The sequence below is a fragment of the Emydura macquarii genome, unplaced genomic scaffold, assembly GCF_026122565.2.
Source record: "Emydura macquarii macquarii isolate MOO-44397 ecotype Brisbane River unplaced genomic scaffold, CSIRO-AGI_Emac_v2 contig_2207, whole genome shotgun sequence".
Lineage (NCBI taxonomy): Eukaryota > Metazoa > Chordata > Testudines > Chelidae > Emydura > Emydura macquarii.
Genome location: NW_027132344.1, coordinates 428,959 through 450,970, shown reverse-complemented (window position 1 = coordinate 450,970; position 22,012 = coordinate 428,959). Strand labels below are relative to the sequence as shown.

Sequence of the window (22,012 nt, the reverse complement as noted above, 5' to 3'; positions counted from 1 at the left end):
CTCCTCCCCCTTAGAAGGCCACTTAATGTAAATGTAATGGTAATCTGATTGCAAAGTCAACACCTTAATAAGACAGATGGGTGAAATTCAGGCCTCTCAGAACCACTGTTTGAGTCTCTGCATATTCAGCCAGACATCTCTGCACCAGTGTACTTGCTTGAGGACAGCAGAATGTGGCAACAGTCCTCCTGATTTGTTGAGCCTTCATAACAGTTGCTGATATAAGGAAGGGCAATGCACCATGTCAAAGTGTACTATGGAATTTTTAGTGCCTGTCAGTAGGATCCATGTTCCCACTTAGTGTGTGGCAGGCTGGTACACTTTAGATTTACACCCCAGCTTGCCACACACTAAATCTCTGTATAGCTAAGACCAAAGAGTAGGTCAACAGGTAACTTGATCATGGTTTATAAGTACCTAACACAAGAAGATATCTGACATCAGAAGGCTTTTTTAATAGAGCACACTGAGGTGTAACTCAATGTCTTGGATTTCAAGTTAGAAAATTTCAAAGTGGAAGTAGTAAATTAATCATTAAAAAGGGTAAAATGGAATGATCCACAAAACTACAGGATGCCTGTGTCAAGTTAACCTGTCACAGAAAGATTGATGTGAGACACAATCAATAAAGAATTAAAAAATGGGAGAATAATTAATGCCAAATAAACATGGTTTTATGGAAAATATGAGATTATAAATTTGGTTAATAAAGGTAACTGACCTGAGAGACTTTTATAAGACATCTGACTTTGTCATGCATGACAATGATATTTAAAAAAAAAATTCAACTTAGCCTATATTAAATGGACAGAAGCTGGTTAACTGATCTAATAAAATAATTGTCAGTGGAGAAATTCAATTTATACATCTAGAAACAAGTGACTGTACTCTGGAATATACTGACACTGAAAAGGACTCAGTGATAACCAATGAAAAGTGAACTCCAAGTGTGATGCTGTACCTAAGAGGGACAACACAATCCTTGCATGTATATGCAACGGAATATAAAGTAGGTTCAATAAGGGGGGATTATCTCTTTAAGTATTAATGAGACAGCTATTATATACTGTCCAGTGGGGTCCACACTTCAAAAAGGATGATGAAAAATCAGAAAATATTCAGAAAAGAGCTATAAGAACGGTCCAAGGTGAATAAACAAACCAACCAACCAAACCTTATAGCGACAGACTAAACCAGCTCAATTTATTCGAGAGAAGATTAAAAAGCAACTTGATCACACTCTCCAAATATTGAGATGGGGAGAGATTTCTCACAGCAGATGGCTCTTTAATCTAACAGAAAAAGGCATAATGAGATCCAATGTTTGGAAGCTGAAGTTAGACAAATCCAATGTACAAATCATAGGCCTGGCTTGACATGCGTAATTGGACATGGGAGAGGCCTCATGGGAGACAGGATTAGGGAAGTAAATGGATCAGCAGGCTAGAAATGGAAAGTCTGAACTAACTAAGGTAAGTGAATGGATCAGTAGGCTAAGAGACAAAATGTCTGTAACTAGCTAAGACAAGCAGGACCACCCAGGGAACCATTTACAATGAACAAGACAAACCTGGACTGTAAGATGTGGTAAAGAGTTGTGCATGGACAGTGTGTGGACAAAGCATGATGTACAAGGGCTAGTTCCTACAACGTCACCAAGCCAATCCCAAAACATGTAATGTAACGTACAGTAAATGCAAAGTAACGTGTAAATGTATATAAAGAAGAGGTTTTCTGTGTAACTTTGGATGTGTGGTACGTCCTAAACCCACTCATTACCCTTGAGTCTAATCAACTCAGTATAGCTTTGCTCTATGTCAAATAAAAATACCTGAGTGACAAAATCTGTAGTCAAACTGAGTTCTTGGGAAGCCAAGCAGAAAGAGGCCCAACTTAGTGGTGCCACAACGCATAACTGATTAAGTGAGGGTAAATAACCACTGGAGCAACATACCTATTGACGTAATGGATTCTCCATCATTTGAAGTGTTTAATCAAGCTTATAGAGCATATCTTTTAGAAAGATACACTCTAACTCCAACAGAAGTTATGGGCTTGATGGAGAAATTACTGGATGAGGTTCTTTGGTTTGTGTTACGATCATCTAGTCTGACCTGCATAATCATCCCTTCTGGCATTTAAAAAAAAAAAAAAAAGGTCTATGAATGAATCATTATTTGAAATCTTTAAACTGAGATTGAATGTCTTTCTGACGATATGCTCTAGTTCAGCCTCAGGTTATTGGATTTGATAATCTTCATTTACGTAGCAGAGAAGACTAAATCCCTCCACTGCCGCAATCACTGGATGAAATTCTATGGTCTTTGTCATACAGGAGGTCAGAGTAGATGAATATAATTGCATCTTCTGGCCTTAATCTTTAAAAATCTGGGGCCAGCAGAACAAGCAAAGAGGTGATAAGCTCTGGAAAAGAGATAGCATATCAAGAAAATACAGAAAGAAAGAAAGTGGAATTGTTCCATGGAGGTGTACAAATAGGTACACCCTACTTAAGCTTCAGTTGGTTCAGGATCATCTACTGGACTAAGAATGTCAGGTGACCGTTCCTGTAGAGGTACAAACAGACAGTAAGATTCAGCCCTAAAGCAAAAATCTACTATGGTAGTTACTGTTCTTTGTTAGGAAAAATGATTGAAGAAGAGTCCATTTCACAAAAAAGACTGGAGCAAAATGGTGCAACAGTGAATATTAACCACCTTCTAAGTGACTTGCCCAAGGTCACACAGGAAGTCTGTGCCAGATCAGGGAACTGAACCTGGTCTCCAGAGCCCCAGACTTGCACCCTAGGCACTGGACTATCTTCCCCCTTTGCATAGCTAATGCAGTATCTACTGTCCAAAATATAAAGATGTATTTCAAAATAGTTTCCAGCCTTGACTAATGACGAAAATAACTTTTCTTGTACTACCATGTTTGCAAGGCTCAAACTGGAAAGAGCAGGGGAGAGGTACACAGCTCTCACAAGCTATCATCTTGCACTCAAGAATTTAAGCTTTTATTTTAAAGTATATAAAAAAAATTTAACCCTCATGGTTGTGAAAAATCTTCAGGGTTAGTTCTCCCCTCTTCTGACATTGAGGAAAAGTGTCTCAATCTCACCTGAAACAGAATAACCTCAGACTGAATGCAGATACCAAAACTATAATTACATGACATCCGATTAGTTCAAATGTAAATCCACAAGGCTTTTTAAAAACACTAATAGCAAAGCTCACCAAGTTCCGCAGTAGAATATGTACACACACACACACACACACACACCAAAAATTGCTGATGAGACTGAGGGAAAAGGCAATATCCTTCATACAGCTCTTAATCAGAGAGGAGGAGATGTTTACTCCTCATCATTAGGTATATATTTAAGCAGATTTAAACCCTTTCTAAATTCTGGGATCTACAGGCCAAAGGCCTAGTCCTGTTCTTATTGAAGTCAATGGGAATTTTGCCATTAGGAGTAGGCTCAGTCAAGGTAGCAGAGACATTCCAGTTTATTGGAGAGAATAAATTTTGCTTTAATGCCAACACAACAGTTTCAAACTTCTTCTTTTGTGAGGGAAATTCCCAAACCTCAGCCATTGTTTTCAGGTGACAAATCTGAGGAACTGTCCCAGATTGAGATGTCATTAGAGGAGGTTTTGGAACAAATTAATAAATTAAACAGTAATAAATCCCCAGGACCAGATGGTATCCACCCAAGAGCTCTGAAGGAACTCAAATATGAAATTGCAGAACTATTAACTATGGTATGTGACCTATCATTTAAATCAACTTCTGTACCAGATGACTGGAGGATAGCTAATGTGACGCCAATTTTTCAAAAAGGCCCCAGAGGCGATCCTGACAATTACAGACCAGTAAGCCTAATTTCAGTACCAGACAAATTGGTTGAAACTATAGTAAAGAACACAATTATCAGACAAGTAGGTGAATATGGATTTGTTGGGGAAGAGTCAACGTGGTTTTTGTAAAGGGAAATCATGCCTCACCAATCTACTAGAATTCTTTGAGGGGCTGAACCAACAGGTGGACAAGGGTGATCCAATGGATGTAGTATACTTAGATTTTCAGAAAGTCTTTGACCAGGTCCCTCACCAAAGGCTTTTAAGCAAAGTAAGCTTTCATGGGATAAGAGGGAAGGTCCTCTCCGGGATCAGTTACTGGTTAAAAGATAGGAAACAAAGAGTAGGAATAAATGGTCAGTTTTCAGAATGGAGATAGGTAAATAGTGGTGTCCACCGGGGTTTGTACTGGGACCAGTGCTGTTCAACATATTCATAAATTATCTGGAAAAAGAGGTAAACAGTGAGGTGGCAAAATTTGCAGATGATACAAAACTACTCAAGATAGTTAAGTCCAAAGCAGACTGCGAAGAGTTACAAAGAGATCTCACAAAACTGGATGACTGAGCAACAAAATGGCAGATGAAATTCAATGTTGATAAATGCAAAGTAATGCACATTGGAAAACATAATCCCAACTATACATATAAAATGATGGGGTTTAAGTTGGCTGTTACCACTCAAGAGAGAGATCTTGGAGTCATTATGGATAGTTCTCTGAAAACATCCACTCAATGTGCAGCGGCAGTCAAAAAAGCTAACAGAATGTTGGGAATCATTAGGAAAGGGATAGATTAATAAGACATAAAATATCATATTTCCTCTTCATAAATCCATGGTATGCCCAGATCTTGAATACTGCATGCAGATCTGGTCACCCCATCTCAAAAAGGATATATTGGAATTGGAAAAGGTACAGAAAACGGCAACTAAAATGACTGCGGTATGGAAAAGCTTCCATCTGAGGAGAGATTAATAAAACTGGGACTTTTCAGCTTGGAAAAGAGATGACTAAAGGGGGACATGATAGAGGTCTATAGACTCATGACTGGTGTGGAAAAAGTAAATAAGGAAGTGTTATTTACTCCTTCTCGTAACACAAGAAGTAGGGGGTCACCAAATGAAATTAATAGGCAGCAGGATTTCTCTCGATTTTTCACACTGAAAAAAGGTACTATAGTTCTATTTCAATTTAATGAAGCCAGTTTAATGTGAACAAGCAGCTTGTGTATCTATCGGTTTAGAGGAAAGAGAATATGATTTAATTTTTTTTTTAAATCTCTCTCATTCATTGTATGCAAAGTGCTTCAAAAAATAGTAAAATAGCTTTCTGGTTGTTCAGACATTGTAGGCCAAATCCTACAGATGCAATTCCCTCTCTGTGCCTTGGATGACAAAAGGTTTTATTGAGAGAGGAATATTCTGATGTGTTCTTTTTGTGATTTGAGCCCTTCTTTGTTTCTGAGCAACAGATTTGCATAAATTGAAGCAGCAAGGAAAAAATGCTTTCACATCATTCACCAGTTTAGCTGATTAATGTTAAAAAAAATAACTAAAGAGCAAACAGCAGCTGACAGGGCCTTTATGCAGACAATCTGATATGCAGTCAAGCCTTTTTAAAAGATAAGTTTACAATCATAGGTCAAAACAAAAAAAGACAAAATAAAACAAAACCTAACACTGATTATACCAGCCTGGTAGCATAGCAACAGCCAAAAGAACTGTCACATGATGGAAATGATTAACATGATATCAAGCTAGGGAGGGACTGCTCTGTTCACCCTCACTGGCTGCTGGTTGGAGCAGAATGACCTAACACGGAAGAAACTTGGGTAAACGCTCTAACAAGCAGGTACAAATCTGAGGGGAGAGTGAACAGCGTGTGGAAAATACTGGGGGAAGTGACAGCTCCAGAATTAAATGCAAAATCAAGTGTTGCATGCTCAACCACACTAGATTTTTTATTTATTTAATAAAAAATGCCTCACAGATCTGCTAACCTTGCCGCCAATCAGCTTTCTATACATTGTGGGTAAAACCACATATCCTCTTGTGTTTTCAGTAGTGCAACACACAATGTGGTTAACGACACCAATAAAACTCCCATTTGTTTTTAAACTCCGATTTAGACGGAAAAATCTGTACCAGACTAACCACACATATCTGTTGACATTTTTTATTATTTTCAACACTCTACAGAGCAGCCATACTGCCTTAGGCTCTAAGGGCAAGGCAGTGTCACTTATTTTGCTGGGAGACTAAAGGACCACTTAAGTGAGCCAGAAGGAGTGTTAGCAATTCAGTACAGCTTTTTCCTCCCCCGTCAGTACTGAACCAACAATCGGGCATGATAGTAAGGGCCACTGTGCTGCTAGAGTTCCTTTGGGGTAGTCGTGTTAGTCTGTATACTGCAGAAAAAACGACGAGAGTTCTGTAGCACTTTAAAGACTAACAAATTTACATAAGCTTTTGTGGGCTTCAGCCCACTTCCTGAAGCCCACGAAAGCTTATGCCTGCTGAAATTTAAAGACTAACAAATTTAAGTGCTACACAACGCTCGTTGTTTGTGCTGCTAGAACTGATATCATTTCGATGGGGGGCAAATTTACGTAACTGACCACTTGTGCTCTGAAGAGGCAATCGACACTTGTTGCAACAGTCATGGCTTTAGGCACTGGTGTCCTGGCCCAATTCCAACTTATATAGCTACAATTCTGTCTAGAATTCCCCTGGTAGCTCCAGCTGCCTATTTCACTTCCTATCCAGAACTGTGGTGAGCTGCTGAACAGCTGTTTCCACCCCAAAGATTGCTGCACTTCAGTGAAGGAGGAGCAAGCGCTAAAAAAATACTCTGGGAGCCTTCAGGATGAAAATTTCTATAAGAAATGTAAATGTGTTAGCGTTGGAAGCACTTTCAGGTAGGCAGAGAATAAGATGTCTTTTTTTTTTTTTTTTTTTTTTTTAAGAGTTGTGATTATAAATTGTGTAAAAAAATTAAAATTTCTATTTAGCTATTAAAAATGAATGTATGCACCACAGATGTACACTGCGGAAAATGTAAAAGGATAAAGATTACGTTTTATTTTGCGTCAGCCGAGGGTGTAAAATGTACATTCCTTAAATAACTTCATGTGCCAAAATATAAATCACAGGAACAGTGAAATTCTCAGCTGTTTTAAAATGACGCAACTTGCCCTTAAATCAGCAGCTGTCTCCAGAGTCACTATGGTCAGAAGCCAATTCTCATACAAATAATTCTACATTATTCAGAGAACTTCCAGTATTCCTTGCTACAATAGTTCCCTTGCTACCAAGTTTAGAAATTTTCACAGAAAGACAACAAAGTCCTCCCGAAAAGAGAAACACTAACATTAGTTTTCTGAAAGCCAGGTTATAATATTTTTAAAAAGGAAAAAGAAAAATGACTATTAAAAATGCTACATCCAAAACAGAGGTGTCATTATTGTCATTGGGACTTGAATCAAGGGCTCCAGAACTCTAAACCCAGTCTCACACTAACTCCCCACTGCAACCCTGGACAAATCATTACTTCTGTGCCTCAGTTTCCCTATATATAAAATGGGAATAGCAATGCTTTTCTACCAGAAAGTGCTATTGTGAGGATTACCATTTATAATACTTTGTAGTCAAAGCTGTCCTAAGAACAATTGTACAGCAGTTTCTGTACTGCATTAGCTACAAGCAAGGGTTCCCAACCTATGGGAGAGCAAACCCATCAGGTGTACCAGACCACCTGTACAGGGTCATGCTTTTGTCTGTTCTCTCTTGAGAAGTTATTGATCGTGATTCACCCTTATGTTCCCTGCAGCACTCCTAAGTGGTGCTATACAGCATCAGTCGTGGAACTGTCTATGGCAACAGGCTGGGAGCACAGCAAGCAGAAAGAGGAACAATCCCAAACAGAATAATTAGGGAAGAAACAGCCCCAGCAAGTTGTGAGGACAGTTGTGGGAGGAGAAAGGAAGAAAGAGAAAAGGAGATTAAGAGAACCAAGCAGAGAGAAAAGGTGAGGCAACTGGGAGAAAATAGGAAAAAAGGAAAAAGATGAAATATGTGTCAGAATATGACATAAGCCAACATTGGGAGCAAGGTGAAAGGGCTCTCAGTAACATATGGGAACAACTAAACTAGAAAGAGGCAACTTATGGCTAAGCATCCATTTAGCTGTATCAAACAAACTTGGTTCTGGCCTTTACTTTCTCTCCCATTTTAACACCAAGGGCAGTTTACCGCAGACATGCCAAGTATTGCAGTGGTTCGTCAGGGGCACCAAAGAAGACAAAGAGATAACTAACATTAATTTTCCTTTGTGATCCATCTCAGAATATGAAACCAGGTCTCCAAGAATTAAAAAAGAATTTAAAATAGCTACTGCACCAATTCAAGCATAGTCAGCCATCTAGCCCCCATACCAGCCCTTTTCTTGAAATCAGAAAAGTAAGATGTCAGTTTAGCTATGAGCCTCAGACACACACAATGGAATCAATCTCAGTCATGGAGGAATGTCAATGCTACTCTGTAAAATCTTGAAACAAAAAACACAACTGCCACCACAAAGGGAGCTGTGTTTCTGGAAGCCAAGCTGTAGCGACGGGGCTTACCCTTCCTCAGTCACATGCATATGATTTCTTTGAACCCACTCAATCTTTTCAGAGTTCAGATTCCAGTATTCCACTCAAACGACTTTTTAATTGGGGGGAAAGAGGGAGAATAATTTAGTTTTCTATTTTAAAATAAAAAAAATATTTAAAATTAAGACTTCTTTACCGATACCATGTTTTTACAATCAACCTGCTGCATTTTTCTCTCCAGTGTAGGAAGTCAGTCAGCATTAATTTAAAACTGTGGAATTATGCCATGCACTAGCCCAGTAGCAAAGTAATTAAAATTCCCAGGGGCAGTTTGGCAAATTCTCCAATTGGGGGAGTTAACATCAACATGCTCGTAGTGCGTAGGGCTCATCAGAACAGGTATAACTGTAGGCTGCTAGCACTGTTGTCAGCCATAGTTAGGACAAGCTAACTTCTAACACTTTTTTAAAAATTATTAGTGTAGATGGATAAAATGCTTCTAATAATATGTTAGAGAACAGCATTGTTAGATTATTACAATGTTTCTTAGCCATGCAGCAAAACCTCGGAGTTACGAACTGACTGGTCAACGAGACACCTCATTTAGAACCGGAAGTACACAACCAGGCAGCAGCAGAGACAAAAAAACACCAATACAGTAGAGTACTGTATGAAACTTAAACCACTAAAAAAATAAAGTTTAAAAAGAGATTTGACAAGGTAAGGAAACTGTTTCTGTGCTTGTTTAATTTAAATCAAGATAGTTAAATGCAGCTTTTTTCTTCTGCATAGTGAAGTTTCAAAGTTATATTAAGTCAATATTCAGTTGTAAACTTTTGAAAGAACTACCATAATGTTTTTTCAGAGTTACGAACATTTTAGAGTAACGAACAACCTCCTATGAGGTGTTCGTAACTGAGGTTCTACTGTGTATTTTTAAGGCTAGCGTATATGGAAGAATATGTTAAAACATGGACTCCACTAAAGAAGCAACACAGCCAGCATTATATCAGTAGCATAGCGAGGCCCTTAGCACAGAAAGCTAATGAGAAAGTAGTATCTTTGGTCCTTTTACTTATATCCAAAAAAACCCCAAAAACGGTATAGTCTCAAAACATTCCTAGTCAGTGGCTCTACATGTGATAAATGTCTGATATGCGTAAGTGCTCGATAAAGCTGCATAACATCACTGCAGTTTGGTTGCATTTTACATAACATTTTCTTTTAAAAAAACTGAGTTCATCATACTTACCCTGTTATTATTTAATGTGTCAAGAGTCTAGCTAAAACCCCTTACTACCCTTTTAGACAGTGTATCTAAAACGGTGAAAAGATTACAGGAAGATCACAGATCAATTGTAGGTTTATAGCAGGGAACACCACTGTCAATAATGGAAAACTGTTTGAAGAATCGTTGTCAAGACAAAAATATTTTGAAGAAATATTTTCATGGTGTCATAACCATTGTGTCTTAGGTTATTAAATATTTAGGACTAGAGCCTGGAAAGTGTCACACATGCTTAACTGTATGTACTCTGAGTAGTCAGACTGATTTCTCTGAAGGATTGAGGCCTCACTGTGTACCATTTATGCAGTTTAATTTTTGCATGTCACTTAACTTGGATACATCAATACTTAGTGACATTCAATTCCTGAACATGTGTCATAATGCTGCAGTACTGGATTTGTAAACTGGAGGGAAAAAGCAATGTTTTCACTAAAAACTGACAGCATCATTTTAATGTTATTTTTATTCTCAAGAATATTCAGTGTGGTGATACTGCAATTGGTCCTAGAAAGATATTCAATTCAATCAAATAGAATTTTCCCCCCTTGATATGGGAGAACTTAATTAGAATGTATTCAATGCAACATTTCCTAATGCTTTCCACAATATTTCTGGTACCCTGCACGATTATCAATTTCACTTTCTTTGATTTGACTATGAAGTCCTTGGTAGTTTAATTGAAGCGACACCAGCAAACCTAGTCAATCACAAGATGAGATAATTGTAGTTCCAAGTCTTACACGTGCCCCCTACAATTGTTCCTTGAACAATATTTGTTGTTTTAATAAATGCATTTTCCTATTTCTTTAAAATGTCTCTCTCTCACTGTTGCTGTGTGGAAGAACCATACAAATACGGGAAACTGACTACATAGAGAAACTTTCAAAGGTGCTGCCAAATATACAAATCCAAGCACAAAAATTTTTGCTAGTCTCTTTCTAATATAGTTATTTTAAGTACCATATTCAGCAACAGTAGGTTAAAAAAAAAATCAGAAAAATGAAGTTTTAAGTTGATAGCATCCTTTTAATAACTAATGTGTTGAGTCTTTTTAATTTTTTTAGTATCAATGCCATGTCAGGGACAAGATGATATATCTGAGCACCCCAGATAAGTAGATCCTTCCTAAAGTCACTGTAAAAGGTTTTGGCTCATGAAGACTTCACAAAAGCACATCATCTAGTTTACAATTTATTAAGACAGGAAGAGAATCTTCTGCTGTTGCAGAAGGCAGACGACTATTTTGAGCAGATTGAGCAAAATGTGCTGTTCACACATTTTAAATTTCCACCCTTTATTGAATCACCCAACAGATGGTATCTGCATAAACACACATGCACATATTTAACAGAATCATAAAAGTTAGAGATGGAAAAAGCCCTGTCAGATCAAGCCCCCATCAGTGCAGGATGATGGTACTTTGTGATGTTTCTGGGTTGCTCTTTGAGGATAAATGCTTGCAACAGTCAAGTCTCTGTAATTAAATTACCAGTTTATTGAACAAACAATTAACTATTCCTAATAAAATAAAAACAAAAAACCCAAACAATACATCCAGAGAACCCTTTCTAGGATATGCTTCACGCACACGAGAAGAGAGCCTGGCACAAGGAGTTTCAGGCTTTTCCGAGCCCTGGTGAGGCTAATTGTAGCACTTCATTACTCTCCTTTCTCCTGTGAGCCATTGCTTCAGTACAGAGGAAATAGTACTGTTCTACATAATGGACCCTTTGTACAGAGAGACACCCTTGAAACCAGATTCTCAGAGCTTGTCTACATATGGAATATTAGGAATAGGTACTGCACTTTAAATACACACACTGCCTTAATCTGAATCAATTTTCAACAGTGGGCTGTCAACAGGAAGGATAGATTAAACAAGATCCTCAAGAAGAAAATGGATAGACACTTGATAAGCTAGACATGTTATTGTTTTAAGATCTGTTTTCCCTGAAATTCTTTTGTTCTAAATAAATAATTCTTTGCTTTAAAAAGGCTGCCTGGTCAATGTATTAACCACTGGTAATATCTCCTGGTGGGAACAGAACTGTAGGTACTGAGCCTAAGTCATGCCTGCCAAGGTTAATCATGGTTAGTACCAGGGGACTGCAGTCCAAGGCCTGGTCTGAGAGTGGGAGAATTACATGATTCCACCTTGAGAAACTGATAGTTTGAGGTCTGAGAGGGGGGGGAAAGGTTACTACCTTTCTATAACTGCTGTTCTTCGAGATGTCCTGCACACATCCATTCTACTGTAGATGTGTGCACGCCTCGTGCACAATTGTTGGAGAATTTTTTTCCTTCAGCAGTACCCATCAGGGCAACTCAAGCACCCACTGTAACCACGTGCTACTGCGTGCGGGTATAAGAGTCAGAGCCACCGCTGATACCCCCTTAGTTCCTTCATTCTGGATAGAATCCGACAGAAAGGGGCAGGCAGACAGGTCATGGAATGGTCATGTGCAATGCATCTGAAAGAACAACTGTTGCAGAAAGGTAGATAACCATTTGTTCTTTTTTAAATGCTTGCACATGTCCATTCTACTGTAGATGACACACAAGCAAACAAATGTGGATGTGGACAGGAAGTTTACCTGAACAGTGATTGTAAGACCACCCATCCGAACTGACGTAGTCCTTGGATTGACAGGAAATGGCAGAATGAGAAGCAGAAATGTGGACAGATGACCAAGTCATTGATTTACAAACGACTATGATAGGTACTTGTGGCAAGAAAGTCACCAATGTTGCCTGTGCCCTAGTAGAGTGCACCAGTACTCCAGCTGCTGAGGTTATATTAGCCAACCGATAGCATAAACCAATGCACAAAGAGATCTGGGATGAAATCTTCTGCATAGATATTGATTTGCCTTTAGCTCTGTACACAATCGCAACAAACAACTGAGTTGAAGCTCTGAAGGTTTGTATGGCCCAGATAGAAAGTGAGAATCCTTCTTACATTCAGTGAATGTAGCCTCTCCTCATCTCTATGAGCCTGAGGCTTTGAAAACAAAGTCAGCAAATAGATTTTTTGGTTAAGGTGAAAATTTGAAACGACCTTAGAGAGAAATTTTGGGTGAGGATGGAAATAAACCTTATCCCTATGGAAAACTGTATAGGGAGGTTCTGATACTAGGGCTTTTAACTCTCCCACCCTTCTAGCCAAGGTTATGGCCACTAGATATGCTGCTGTCATGGAGTTGCGCAGCAGAGAGCAAAATGCAAGTGTGGTTCAAAGGGTGGACCCCTCAATGTAGCTAGGACCAAATTCAGATCCCAAGAAGAGATGGGGTCTAGCATATGAAGATACTGCCTAACCTAACCGCTTAGAAATCTGGTCACGATGGGCTCTACTGAAAAGGGATCTCCTGAAATGTGAAAGGCTGAAATAACAGTCAGATGCATTCCAATAGAGCTTTAGATAAAGAAGATTGTTCAGTACAAGGCCCGGGGTGCACGCTGTGGAGATATGCCTTTCTGACAGGACCAAATGGAGAAATGCTCCCACTTAGCCAAGTAACTGCTCCTAGCTGCAGATTTCTGCTATTCAGAAGCACTTTTTGAAGATCCTTACAACAAGATCTCTCAAATGGTGTCAGCCAAGAAGCATCCACACTGTCGGGGGAGGGCTCGGAGGCTGGGATGGATTAGCCGACTGTAGCCCTAAGAAATGACGCCTGAATCTAATGGGAGAGACAACGGGGGCTCGACTGACAAGGCTAGTAAGGTCAAGTATCAGTGCTGATGAGGCTATGATGCTGCTATAAGGATGAGGCGAGCACTGATCCTGTCTGACCTTGAACAAAACCCTGAGTAGCAATGGGATTGAAGCGAAGGTATACAGAAGGGAATTCTTCCCAGATAGGAGAAAGGGGACAAAGGACCTCTTTTCAGCTCATTTCTCTGTATGGCAAGGAGAAGGGGGTCTGCCACAGGGCCTTGACTGGCTCCATGACGGCTTCATGAATTGGTAGAGCCACCCTGGCCAGGATCACCAATACCAGGATGTCCACCAACCTGTGAGTGCTCTCATACCTCCTCTGCCTTAATGGCAAGTACAGAGGCCACTCTTTTTTTAAAAGGTCTGGATGAGCTCTGTGGTCCTCTGGTGTGGTGAGTCACTTGCTTGCTCAACAGCCTCGTCTGGTGACGAGGAAGATGCAGCAGGCATCTGAGGAGGTGGTTGCTCCATATCTTGCAGGGGAGATTAGTTTTTGTGGCAGTCTGGGGGGACGGAAGGAGAGGACGGTCCTGCAGGCTCTTGATGTAGTGAGATAGACACCACAGGCATCGATACCGGCAATACATCTTCCTGTATTGCTGGCAATACCAGTATCAAAAGGCTAAGCAAGTCTCTTGTGGCTGCACAAGCCTCCAGGGTGGGTGGGTGGGTGTAAGCGGCAGCAACTGATGACTCCGTTAAGGTCCTTCAGGGGATGGCCTTGATGGAGTTGGCACAGGTTCTGAAGGCAGCGAATGTTCATAGTGGGGTGAGTGCTCTAGGGAAAGCATCTCCCCTCCAACATTTCATAGTCTCTTCTTCGACTAGGCATCAGTACCGATATACTTGATCGTGGTACTGAATGCGAGGAAGACCTAAGTCTTTTCCTTGGTACCAGCAAATGGGACCGAGAAACCGCAGACACCTCTGGTAGGGCATGCCACACCGAAGCTGATATGCTTGGGGTGCTTTTCCCATGTGCTGACTTTGGTGGAAGACAAAGGGCTGCCTCCATAAGCAAGCACTTGAGCCTCGTAACTCTGTCTTTCTTTGAGCAGGGCTTGACTCATTCACGTGACATTTGTCATTAACGTGGGATTTTCCTAGACACTTTAAGCAGGCTAGATGTGGGTCAATGACCAACATAGGCTTAGCACAAGCCTGGTAGTGCTTAAATCTGGAAAAGCGAGGCATCGTTTTGATACTCATCTCCAGTACAAAAATGGTCAAAGATGATCTACAACAAAAACTATCACTAAAACTAGCTAAACTAACTACAATTTTAACAGTAACAGTATACACACACACACACACGGATTGAAGGAAGTACTTGTCACAAGTCAGAAATCACTCTGACAACTATCACTGGAGGTAAGAAGGAACAGAGGGATATCAAGCAGGAGCAGCTCTGCCCTCTCATATCAGCACACAGTGGCGTGTGGAGACAGAGGGCACTTGAGCCATCCCGAAGGCTACCCCCGAGGGAAAACGTTCTCCATCAACTCTGCACGAGGTGCGCGCACACCTACAGTGGAACAGACATCTTCAAGAATTTGAAGAAGAACACTCAGAGACCAAGAGGAGTGAAAGGTGCAGGTCACCAGCTAACTACGGCACTCGTCTCTTTAAGGTTGCTTTATATTATTATCCTGTCCTCATTCAAAATTCCTCACAACTTAGTAGCATCTGATAATTTTATTAATGCATTGTTAACATTTTAAATACTTAAAAGAGGGAGTTAACATTTTTCCATTACCATCTTCTTATAGAGGGAAACCCTTCACTCCCCCAAACAGATATTGCATTTATCTGAATTTATAGAAATATATCTATAAATGTCCACCCTATGACCTGGGTGTCAGTCCCATAGATTAAAATGCACACACAATAATACAGAAGGACTGCCCCAACCATGAACATACTCATACTAACCCTCAGTCCAGTTGCTCCTCAACAGCAGATGAGAGAAAAGCTGGGCTTTACGGCATGCCCAGAAGATTAACAAATCCACATCTGGCACATCAGTTGGAGTAAATGACTTCCAAAACAGAGGATCTCTAATAGACTGTGCCCTGCCAGCAGCCTAGGCTTATACTGTGGGGTCTCCAGCTTGAACATCTTTGTTCATCTCAACTGTGCCAGTATGTCACAGGGAAAGGGGGAAAGGGTTCCAGGCCCAAACCCTACTATAACATAGGAGAAGAGGCTAAATGGGATCCCTTATGGCGGCAGCAGGGGACAGGAAGAATGAAGCTACTCAATTGCAGAAGTTGTGGGGAAGAGGAAACTGCACTTAGGCTCCCTGCAGCTCAGGAATGTGGAAGAGAAAAGAAGATTTTCCACCTCCAAAACCACTCATTTACAACAGAATAATAGAACAGGCAACCTCACCCCCAAAGATACTCTCCTATCATGAAGGGAGGGGGCAAGTGTCCCTAAAATACAAGCAACAGACGCAATTTGATAAATGATAGAGAGTGATATGTGAACTGTATCCTTTTAGATAGGACTCTCACCATGCAGAAACAACCCTCCTCCAAAAATGCTGGACCACCAACCATGTCCAGGGGAAGAGGAAACAAAACTATAAAGAATTTAATCTGCTTGATCTTGTTGCAGATATTCTCTCTGGGATTGTCTTTCCTTTTGCACACACTGCTATAATTTCAGTTTTTACTTAACTCAGTGGTTCTCAACCAGGGGTACACGTACCCCTGTGGTACGCAGAGGTCTTCCAGGGGATACATCAACTCACCTAGATATCTGCCTAATTTTACAACAGGCTGCATAAAACATAAAGCACTAACAAAAAGTCAGTACAAACTAAAATTTCATATAGACAATGACTTGTTTATAATGCTCTATGTACGATACACTAAATTGTAAGTACAATATTTATATTCCAATTATTATTCCAATTATTTTATAATTATATGGTAAAAATGAATAAGTAAGCAATTTTTCAGTAAATGTGTGCTGTGACACTTTTGTATTTTTAGGTCTGATTTTGTAAGCAAGTAGTTTTTAAGTGAAGTGAAGCTTGGGGGTACGCAAGACAAATCAGACTCGTGAAAGGGGTACAGTAGTCTGGAAAGGTGGAGAGCCACTGACAACTCACTGGCTGGTCAGGGGTGTGGGTGGAGATCACAAGCCCATTTTCTGCTTTGAAATGACATACATTAGTCATGCTGGTTAGCTGTGCATGACATCAACAGTTACCAACATCCCACTTTTCTAGTAAGCTGAGGTTTAGAAGATTCAGACTTCCCTAAAACATTGAGCTATCTGGAGACATGATCTTTTCTGCTATTTACAACTATTTCTGTATACTCATTTTTTAAATATATAGATACGGATACAGATAGACAGACAGAGACATACATAAAATCAGTGGAAAAGAGCAAACGCAGCATATAAAGAAGCCATAGATATTGAGGAAATCTTTAGATTCATGTTAGGAAAATACTTTTATTTAGTAGAGCAAAAATTACCAAATTTATCAAAAATTAATTGCAATACTTAGTTGTACCTAAACATGGCAAGAACTAGTGTTTCAAGCTGTGTGCCCTATTGTACAAGACACTGTAAAATAAGTTTCTCAGCCTGAGTGAGGTTAGGTGTTAAATCCAGGATATACAAAAATTGGAGGATGGCAGAAATCTAATTTATCAACATGCAGAAATTAAGCTGTAGCATGAGTACTGAAGAAATGAATGATTTTGTTAAACTTTTAAAATTTAGAGGCTACTTTTGACTACAATTAAATAACAGAGGCGATATGCAAACGGTACCCAAAGTTATCCACTGAATGGGCGTATACTATACATTTTTATCTTCTGTGCTATCTGGAGCAAGTTCTTCAAAAGTATCAAGTCCTGGACTCAGTGAGGTGCCTTTTGCTGTTGCTAGGACAATTCACCCAGACATTGGCCATTTATAAGCTTCTGAAAATGACAATTTGCACAAGCCCTGTAAAGCTTGTCACGGACTTGCTGCTAAAATCTCTGAACAGTCCATCTGCACTGACCCTGCTCTCATGCTCACAGACCCATTATCTGCACTGAGCATGCTCCCAAGCCCCAGCGTATCTGAACTACAGAGGAGGCAGGGACACAGGCCCAGCTGCAGGATTCCCCCCAGCACCCATTTAGGCACAGAGGACCAGAGCTGTCCCTAGTGGGGTGTAAGGCCTAGGGCAAACCACACCATGTGGTCCCCCCCGACCCAGCTCCCACCCGGTCCCGGCACGCAGCCGGGAGGCAGGCTGCAGCCCCTGCCTCCCGCCTGGTTCCTGCTCCCAGCTGGGAGGCGGGCTGCAGCTGCCCACCTCTGGGCCGGTCACAGCAGGAAACCAGGACCCTGGCAGCAGCCGCCTGCCTCTTGCCCAGTCCGGCGCAGGGCCTCACAAAGCACAGGGCCCGGGCAGTCGCCCTGGTTCACCCTACCGAAGGATGGCTCTGCAGAGGACACCATGCTGGGATAGAAGCCAAGAGGAGACTACGAGTTCTGGTCAGAGATGGAAATAGAATCCTGTCTCTATTATGGCAGACACTCTTTCTGAAAGAATGTGCCAAATTCGTGTGCTTGGCTGTGCTGTCTGTAACCACTACTAGACCCTACTCCCCTCCAGAGTGAGGAACAGAACCCATGACTCTTGATTCCCAGGACTCCCTAGCTGTTTTGCAAATAGCAATGTAAGCCAAAGGCAATGTGTAGGTCACACAGATCTTTATTGGCTGGTCCACATAAAAAATGTAGTGAAGATTTGTGCCATGGATCTCGTGTTCCTAGGTTCAAACCCTGTTGAAGACCCATGCACAGGGTCAGTATGGTTCCACATAAAGGAACTTTTGTTTTTTTCAGTTTTCTTTAATAAGACCTAGGAACTTGTATACAAATAACTACATTCAAAAGGCATTCAAAGGTTGCAAAGTCAAGCATTCAAAAATCAGGAAATTCCAGGAAAACAAAACAAAAACCTCAAAGAATGTTATGTAATATAGTTTAACCCAATTTAACAGGAAATGTCAAATACTATTTAGATAAAAACCTCATAGTTCAATAAGGTCAATAGAAAGTTTCACACAAGCATTAAACAATTATCAGGGTAAATAGTGGAGAATCATAATAAAGTCAACAGGGACACAAGTGCAGGGGCCAAACTGCACAGCTTGCAAGATCAAGGTCTTAGTTACAGTCATTATAAGTTGTCAGTCCTTTTTTGTTGACACATCTGATCTTATCTTGAATTGCATTTCAATTTATTTTTATTTAGCGTTTATATTTTTGAGAATTTTTGTATTTTTAGACTACAACGAAGATTCCACAAGACCTATCATATCACCTATTAAAGAAACTTATTTAATCTCTATTTCAAAAAAAAAAATCCTGTTACATTCTGTGCATTGCATAAAGTTTTTTTTTTTTTTACTTTAATTTGCAGTATTCATGTAAGAATTCTCTCTTCTTAAAAAAAAAACTTTGATCGGATCAACACAAAATTTGCATTTTTAAAAACAAATCCTACTCTCTGTGAACTGCATCAACATCAATCTGTTTAGACCAGCTAAACTTCATAGACAAATTACCCAAGGCAAGACTTTTTTTAAGAATCTCTTTAGATGAGGCAAGCTGCAACACCATGTTTAGATGCCAAAACAGTTTTTGAAAAGTGACAACATTTGAGTTGGACTAGTCCATGAGATGGAATGCTGATGTAAGGAGTAAACAGGTTCACAGAACTATATAAATCGTAACTATTCAACCTGAGCATAACAGTTTTTAAACATATGTAATAATATGGTCCAGAAAGCATGAAGAAGTTTCAACAAAGTATTATTACAAATTTCTATTTCAGAAGTACTCATATTAATCATAAATGGATAAACTTTCATTATATAGTTCATTACAATTATACATTATGGCAAACAAATAGCGTACAGCAAGATTGGCAGTAAGGACTAGAACCTCCAATAGTCAACTTCCTTTCTTATATCATTACTGTAACTATTTCCAAGGCTTCTAGTAAAAATTTGTTTGACCTTAAATTTAAATGCCATTTGTACAAGGCAACCATTTTTTTTGGTCCTCTGGATGGTCTCTCAAGACAGGTTCACTGTATGTCATAAAACGTGAACTGCTTGTAGCATACTTCCACAATACAAAGTGCAATGTATGGATCTGAATGCTTTTCAAACCTATTAGCAAATACTGCAGAGCTAAAAACAAAGGCAACACAAACTGATGTGTCTTACTAGAAAATACAAGCTATTGACAGACGTGTTGCACCACTAGAAAGACCTTCCAATAGATTTAAGTCCATTTAAATTTTCAGAAAGTCATGTTGAACAAATAGATTAAATGCTATAGGGTCCCCACAACGTCAGCTGGTGGATGATGTATTTGTTTATATTCTCATTCTCATTACACTAGAGAGGCAGAATTATTTTAATTGGGGAGGAACCAACTTCCTCAAAGGTCTTGCTCAAAATAATATTTTTATTTAAACAGACATTGCCCTTTCCCTCCTTTTATCTGCAAATCCATGTAATTCTTCATAGGTGCTTTTTTTATTTTTAATCTAATTTTCTATTATACCTTGTATATAGAACAAGCAGCACAGCCCTAACAACCTTTCAGTGACAAACTAGTATGTGCACTAGATATGGGGACAAACGTTAAAAACAAAACACACACAAGTGAAAATAGACTAAATTGCTTTCAAGTAATAAAAGTATTTTTATATATATTTAGGCCCTGATCCTGTAATGGCCTGCATGCTATCAACTGCAGGACAGGGGCCTGAAATTTGTTGTCTTTTTCCCTAGAATCTACAGTACTTAATTCTTTTATTTTTCCTATATTCTGTCTTCAGACTATAGCTTATAGGCAAAGACAGTGGTTATACGGTACATAAACACTTGATTGGAGCCTTTGGGCACTACTACAATATAATAAATAAATAACAATACGGTATGTATTAAAGCATTAAATAATTTCAGGATATTTTTTGTGGCAGGAAGCTCCGTCTACCTCTGGATTTAGAAAGCACCAAATGCTCTGGGCACTACTGCAGTATAAAACAATATAAAGTAAACATAGATAATGATTATTTACAAAACACTGTCCCTGATGCTAATTTATAAGCAGATTGTACCCATAGTGATATACTTTTTACATACAGCTTCATTTTTTTCTTGCCTTTATGGCAATAGCATGAATGGCAAGAGTTCCTCAACAGCGGGTGATGTTGAGGTTAGCACGCAGATAAGTCATTGGACATCTTTTTTTCTTGGCTTGGCACAGGGATATACAAGAGGGGCCAGTTCTGAGAGAGGCCGCTAGAAACTACCATAATATAAATAATAAGAGGTGCTGGCGCTTCAACGCCGCATCCCACACAGAAATGCTCTCCACCCCCAACTTTCCACCTCAGTGGTCAAAGCTAACCCCACCCACTGTTATTAGTTTAGCTCGTGCATTGTGCTGGGCGCTGCACACAACCCAGACACAAAACCAAGCCAGTCCCTGGCCCTGCCCAGAGGTGCTTACAGCGCTTGGGGGGAGGCGCTGCTGGGCGGGGTGGGACTGGGCGGCAGGGGAGCGGCTGCGGCCAGAGCCGGGCCCAGAAGTTCCAAGCCCAGGCTGAAGCCGGGGGAAGCCGCCGGGGCTGGGCGGGAAGGAGGAAGAGGAGCAGGAGCACCGTAGGAGCGGCGGCGGGCCAGGAGCGGGCTCCCTCGCGCGCGGGCAGGCAGGCAGGGGCCAGCCCCAGCCCAGGGGAAGTTTCTCTCACCCGCCTGCAGCAGGAGACTCTGGGGGTCGCCGCTTCTCTCTCTCTCTCTCCCTCTCTCTCTCTCTCTCTCCCCGCGGGTTATTGTTGCCCGGGCGGCTTTTCTCTCCCTCCTCGGGCCGTGCCGAGCCGAGGAGCAGTTTCCTGCCTGAGTCACTCTCTCGCCCAGGGAACCAACCACCCGCGCAAGGAAACACCCTTCCTGCCGCGCCGCGCCGCGCCGCTCCAGCTCCTCCTCCTCCTCCTCCCGCTGCCCGCGGCGTGATGGCATCCATCCCAGCCCGGCCTCCCCGCCGCCAGCCAGGCTCCTCCTCCCGCGGCTGGCCCGGCCCGCCCTGGCGGCTCGGTTCCTATCTTCTGCCTGCGGGTGCCGGGGATCTGCACGGAGGGGGAACGATCCCTCGCCGCTTCGCTACCGCCGCAGTCCCAAAGGGGAGGAGGAAAATGGAGCTCTCTGCCTATCCCACCGATGTGGGCGAAAGGCAGCAAACCCTCTCCCGGCCCGGCCCAGGCACACAGATTCCTCTGTTATGTGTTGTGAGGTGCTGGTTCGCTGCGTTGCTAACGAACTCGCCCTGTCCCCTCTGGGCTGAGGATGGTGTTGCAAAAAGAAAAAAAAAAAAAGGCAAATGTTCTGGGGTTTATTAACAAGAGTGTCTCCTATGTAAGGGGTGGGAGTAATGGTTTGTTCCACTCCGCTGGGCACTGGTGAAGCCTGAGCTGGACTACTGGGACCAATTGTGGGTGCCGCACTTTAAGAAA

General features: G+C 41.0%; 1 protein-coding gene across 2 annotated transcripts in view; it reads right to left on the bottom strand.

Moving 5' to 3' along the window:
- The window catches only part of CYFIP1 (cytoplasmic FMR1 interacting protein 1), a 110,549-nt gene extending 88,796 nt beyond the window's left edge, over positions 1–21,753 (bottom strand). For both annotated transcript variants that reach the window (XM_067559965.1, XM_067559964.1), the window contains exon 1: positions 21,254–21,753. In XM_067559965.1, the coding sequence (XP_067416066.1) occupies positions 21,254–21,525 (272 nt within the window). In that variant the 5' untranslated portion in view covers positions 21,526–21,753. The remainder of the gene's footprint in view (positions 1–21,253) is intronic.
- Between the last annotated feature and the right edge of the window lie 259 nt (positions 21,754–22,012).